The 5820-nt window shown below is 39.2% G+C and overlaps 1 protein-coding gene across 1 annotated transcript; it reads right to left on the bottom strand.

The window, feature by feature from the left end:
* Positions 1 to 5358, bottom strand: LOC122311050 (internal alternative NAD(P)H-ubiquinone oxidoreductase A2, mitochondrial-like). The gene is made up of 9 exons (XM_043125401.1): positions 4705 to 5358; positions 3413 to 3626; positions 3160 to 3320; positions 2981 to 3046; positions 2389 to 2552; positions 1950 to 2064; positions 713 to 892; positions 465 to 632; positions 1 to 371 (listed from the first exon to the last, which is right to left on the bottom strand). Exons 1-8 carry the CDS (start codon positions 5155 to 5157, stop codon positions 480 to 482), a joined length of 1506 nt encoding a protein of 501 aa, XP_042981335.1. The 5' UTR covers positions 5158 to 5358; the 3' UTR covers positions 1 to 371; positions 465 to 479.
* Between the last annotated feature and the right edge of the window lie 462 nt (positions 5359 to 5820).

Below are 5820 nucleotides of genomic sequence, written 5' to 3'. Positions count from 1 at the left end.
TTTATGAAACAAATCAAATCATCTGGATTAATCTGAGAGCATTATAACACGATCAGGTCTTCAAAGTTGTAAGCAGGCTTATATGCAAGAGTCAATCTCACAGTGGTATGTATTCTACTAACAGCAGCCCAACTTAAGTGGAATGAGGGTATCATACGGTAGAAAAACAGAAACCATTGTATGGTTTTTTTGGTGTAAATATGTTTATTGTTTGCTTCACTTTTCGCCTGTGCCAGAATAACCAGAATTAGATGCAAGTTATTTTATTCGAAGGGACTTGCACCATGAATTTATATATGGAGAGGAGATCCGGTTATTTAATTAATTGCAGTATGCTCATCAAATCACCACAGAAAACCATAGCTGGTGACCTGCAAGTGGTAACAAAAATATCATTTTGAGTCGCAAAACTAAGCAAACCGATCATCCAGCCTGCAGGAACACAGAGAGACAAAAGTAGGCACCTGTATTTTGTTAATCTAGATTCTGCTAATATCACGACCAAACACAAGGGTTGTGAGCCAGTTGATTGCCACATAAAATCTGTTCCTCCAGCTTATAACCCGTGTCAGATATGCTGAGCGCCAAATGAACCAACTCACAAATCCTGCCATGGATAATCCTTTTGCTTCCTGTAACACTGCTCCATCAGTCTGATCCAATTTAACTCGACAGCTCAAGAGAGAAGGTTCGTGAATGACTAACAACTCACCTTGCTCTGCCTGAGATCAACAAGAGCCTTGTATCTGCCAATCGTTGCCATGCTTCCCAGATGCCTGTAAACAAAAGGTTCCCCAAGTTCCGCGGCATTCCAAGTGCTTGCATGCCCACCATTAGCTTTACCAATTTTATTTAGTAGATGCGCCAGATATTTCCCTTGCCGCTCTGCAACCTTCAAAACTCACAAGGAGGTACAAAAACAGAAACATACAGCATCTTTAGTCGTACAAAACAATGACTACTAGACACTTAAAATCACTATCTCAAGTATGACTAGGAAATTTCACACCAGAGTTGTGCATCTGGCTGAACAAGGTATTTGGGAAAGACAGTAATGTAGTCAATAGATGTCAAGCATAATCTCATATCATCCACCTCATTTTTTATTTTATATTTTATATTTTATTGGCACCGGGTATCCAAGAACAGTATTCCAACTAATCCCAGGGGTCACAGGCCCTCGGAAGGAGTTTTCCGCAAGTAAGCCTCCAGAAATTCGAGGGAAAATCCCCCAGTTTGATGGCTCATTGGAATTGTTTGCACCCAAGAGAATTCAAATCTTATACCTGGTGGGAGCTTACCGCCAAAACCAAGGCCTTTACCACTTGAGCCAACTCCTAGGGGTTATCCACCTCATTTTTAACTGGAGGCAGCCCCTTAACGTTTGAATTATAAAAAGACTGGGGCTTGTTTGGATGTAAGATAGTTTCATGTATAGTGCAAGAGTGCTTGTGAATGGTGTAAAAACTTGTAAATTTTTCTAACATAATTGTTTGATAAAGTTATTAAAAAGTGGTGGGACCTATTATAAAAGTATGTTCAGATGTGAAAATTTTTAAGAGAAGTTTTGAGAGATGATATAATAAGTAAAATTATTATTATTTTTTAAATTAAAAAAAAAATGCTTCTCAAACTCACCCAGTCATCCCCATGGTGGCTGCACCGTGGGGTGGCCAGCCTGCCAGATCAGGCAGCAATGGTACCCGGAGTATTCTGGCCACCTCATGGTGGCAGCTACCACGAGGTGGTTGCAGCGTGTAATTTTTTTCAAAAAAAGAAAAAAAAGTTTTATAATTTATTTTGAATATGGTTTTTGAGTTTTGGGGGTGTTAAAAAACTTAGACTGTAGATATTATATGTTTGGGAGTGAAACCGTCTTTGAATGGAAACAATGTCGCTGACTTTAGAAACAGTCTTGCATCCAAAAAAGGGTTTAATTCAAACCTTACCTGGGCCAAAGCTGGAAGGGCTGGTTTTCCAGTACTTTCAACAAACCCACTGCAATCCCCAATTGCAAACACATCCTCCATGGAAGGAACGCGGAGCCACTCATCAATACCAATCCTGTAAACACAATAGGATCCATTAATTAGTCCTAATACAGACGCAGTTTTCAAAGCATCTATATCAATGAAAATGAATCTGAAAGGGAGGGGAGCAAAACAGGGAAACAAGCCAAATAAACATGAAAGTTGTGATACAACAAAGCATAAATGGAAACCTAACAAAAAAATAAAACAAAAATAAAAATATGACATATGGGAGGTAATAAATAATAATTAATAAGCATTATCAATACTAAAAGTCACATTTATTGAAATTAGTCAATAAACCTACGTGATGTGCAAGAAATGCATTTTCATTAGCCAAAAGGAATTAGCAACTAACCGTCCACCTGGAGATTTTGGAAATTCCAAAGAGTTGACAAGAGAAGAGGGACCAACACCTGTAGACCATACTAACAGTCCGTACGGAACCTCTGTTCCATCATTAAGAATTAACTTCTGAGCTTTAACATCCTTGACAATCCCACGGACAAGACGAACCCCTGACTGAGGGAAACTACTAGGTGAAAAATGAACAGATCCAGAACTGATGTTGTGTGGGTGCTTGTGAGTTGATTTTTGTGGTTTTTTTTTTTTTTTTGGGGGGGGGGGGGGGGGGGGGGGGGTGGAATTTACGATTGCCATGCCCATAGTTGTCAAATATCCCCATTTTGTTGCTAGAGTGAGGTGTCCTAAATATCCTAGAGAAATCTCAAGTTCCTCACAGAGAAAAAGGGTTCCTTCGCTTGGATTTTATCTTTCACACTTAGAAACATAATGAGCTTTTTTCCACAAAAATATCAGATTAAAACTCTCAATTTGAGCCTTTTTTTAGAAAAAGGAATTTTTAATTTGAGAATATTCAATGCATACTCCATAAAAATATGTTTGGAAACAGGCAAACAAATGATCATTATTAATCTATAAACTCTTACCTTTGTTAACTGCTTAGTAGCATACTGTCGAAGGCGATCATCAAAGGAAGATAATATCTCGTTTGCCTGAGAAGATAACAACAATTTACTCAAAACTTCCCTTTTTGGCAATGGTGCATGAATTGAAGGAAACATTTGTGCAAGAATATTTCACAGCTTAAACTGGTTTTAGAACAAACCTCAATCAACGTAACGTGGATATGATCTTTCACATGCGCATATCTTTGGTGAACATCATTCTTTATGAAATCACTAAGTTCACCACTGAATTCAACTCCTGTGGGTCCACCTCCAACAACCACACAGTGTAGAAGCCTGCTTTTCTCTTCTTCTGAAATACCTGCCTCCAATCCAACCGGAGCAGTAGCATTTTCAATTAAAGCTTACATCATTTTGAATTTAAGAGAGGGAAAAAATAGTGCATTAGCATACCGGGCACTTCGGACAGCATCAAGTTTAGGAGTAGCTTCCGACGAATTTCCTGGGCATGGTGAACTTCCCGGAGAAAAATTGCATGTTCATTAACCCCATGGATTCCAAAAGTTAAGGGCTGTGCCCCCAAAGCAATTACCAACTTGTCATAAGCGATCTTAAACTTCCAAGGATCCAAGGTGTCTGGTCCATCAGTAACAGTCTCACAGTGCACCTTCAATATCCAAAACGCAACTTCTTAGAGCTGAGCCATTCTGCAATTCAAACCTTCAAGATCTTTTGGACCCACACGTTTTTAACTAGATTATTCAGTGGGCCTATCATATAATCCGAATATAATAAGCAAAAGACAATTGCTTTTCCTTTCAACTATGATCACGGTTTCATGAAATTAGACTTTTTTCCTTTATTGGATCTTTTTGCAGACTGTACCCAACAAAGTTAGTTACTGAATAAGATGGAATTATATAACTTTCTTTTCTATATATAAGATACAAAGTGAAAAGGGTGAGAGGCACAAAAACCATCTCAATTCAGCTAATACAACACAAGCTAATCCAACACAAGAAAAAGAAAAAATATGGAACCGATGACTTGGCCCCACCCATTCCCCACAAGGGGAGCTGTCTGAAGAGGTTTTGATTCGGTCCGGAATGCAATGAAATGAAATTATGTAACCATTATAGCTTAGAGCCATCCAATGTAATAATCCAACCGGGCAAAAAGAAAAACCTTTATAACAAAGGAAGCCTTGAATTCGAGAACCTAGAAATAAATTTTTGAAACATTTTTCCTCCAAAAACAAATCGTCACTGTAAAGTTTAGCTCTAGGCCTGGTTTGAATGAGACGAGATGAAGTGATTATAGATAAAAGTAAAATAAAATATTATTTTTTAATATTATTATTATTTTAAAATTTAAAAAAATTAAATTATTTATTATATTTTAAATAAAAATTTAAAAACATGATAATAATAAGACCAGTCAAGATGAGATTAGAAATTTTGAAAGTAAAGCCGTCCATAAAATGTAGTCCAAGAAGTCATTGCCCGAAAAGATGATAATGTTTGAACGAAAAAATAAGAACTTACTAGTAAACTTCTGATCTGTCGATAACTATACTACTGTTCAATCACAATTCAATCCGTTCGTTCATTGGATTGATGTCAAATCAAACTTTATAAGTGCTTTTCCACAAGTCTTTCCCGAAAAGTAATCGAAGTTAAAAGTCCCTCGAATTTTAGTGATGCACTTTTTTCCAAACAAAGCAACAAATCCAAAAGTTCACATACCAAATGCTTATCGGCTTCGATGCCTGTACAATTGGCCAAGAAGAAGTACGAGCCGGGCTCGCGGGAGATGGCGGGTTGGATCCTGGCGATGGGCTCGGCGACGGACCTGAACTCGAGGGTCCCGACGCAGGTGGAGGCCAAGAGAGGAGTGAATACCATGTGGTTCCGCGGCGAGACGCACACGACGTCGTAGAGCTCCGTATCGAGACCCTTCATGAGCCGGCAGCCGGCCCACCCGGAACCCAGAATCACAACCCTCGGCTTCTCGCCCGGCCTCGTGGGTGCAAGGCCGGAGTACTGGATCGGCACCGGCTGTGGGTCTTGAGGTTGATTGCTCGCTTCACCGCTCAAAGATCTGAGAGAAAGCAGTGTGGAGGTCACGGAAAATGGGCTGGAGACTGCGTTTCTGGGTTGGACGGCCGAAACTCGGATTAGGCTTCTGAACCAAGCCATAGTGAAAGTGAGAAAGTTCTCTTTATCGCTCTCAAATGGGTATCTTTCTCCCTATATCTCCCAGAATCAGGATGATATTGAAGATAAAGAAGGATTTTTTTCCGTTTCCTGGAAAATGGAGGAGTCAAACGGCTAGCTGGGTCGGTACTGAGTCTGCTGACGTGGAGAACGATTGCGTGGCAGCTGCCCGAGGCTGACAGTTGAGGTCTGTGACACAATTTTGAATTGACGTGCGATTGCCATTTCTCCTCCTTATAATTAGGAAAGAAAAATGATTGGGCTGTTATAAAACTATCAAAAAAGAAAGAGAGAGATAAATTTATTATAAAACTTTTTAAAAGGAGAGAGATAGAGCTCAGAGAAGTTATGAAACTTATGAATTTCTTAAAAAATTCAACGATATATATAAGCGTACAAAGGAAACTATGTTAACTTACTATGCAGTACTATGATGGCACTGTGTATATGTCGGCCATTCACTATGCTAGTTACTATGCAGTACTATGCTGGTACTATGCACTGTACTATATCGGCCATTCACTATGTCAGTTACTATGCAGTACTATACTGGTACTATGCACTGTGCTATGTCGGCCATTTACTATGCCAGTTACTATGTAGTACTATGCTGGCACTATGTTGGCATTATGTTAGTACTATGCA

The sequence above is a fragment of the Carya illinoinensis genome, chromosome 5, assembly GCF_018687715.1.
Source record: "Carya illinoinensis cultivar Pawnee chromosome 5, C.illinoinensisPawnee_v1, whole genome shotgun sequence".
NCBI lineage: Eukaryota > Viridiplantae > Streptophyta > Magnoliopsida > Fagales > Juglandaceae > Carya > Carya illinoinensis.
The sequence above is the reverse complement of the archived record's forward strand: the minus strand, read 5'-3'. Positions and strand labels throughout refer to the sequence as shown.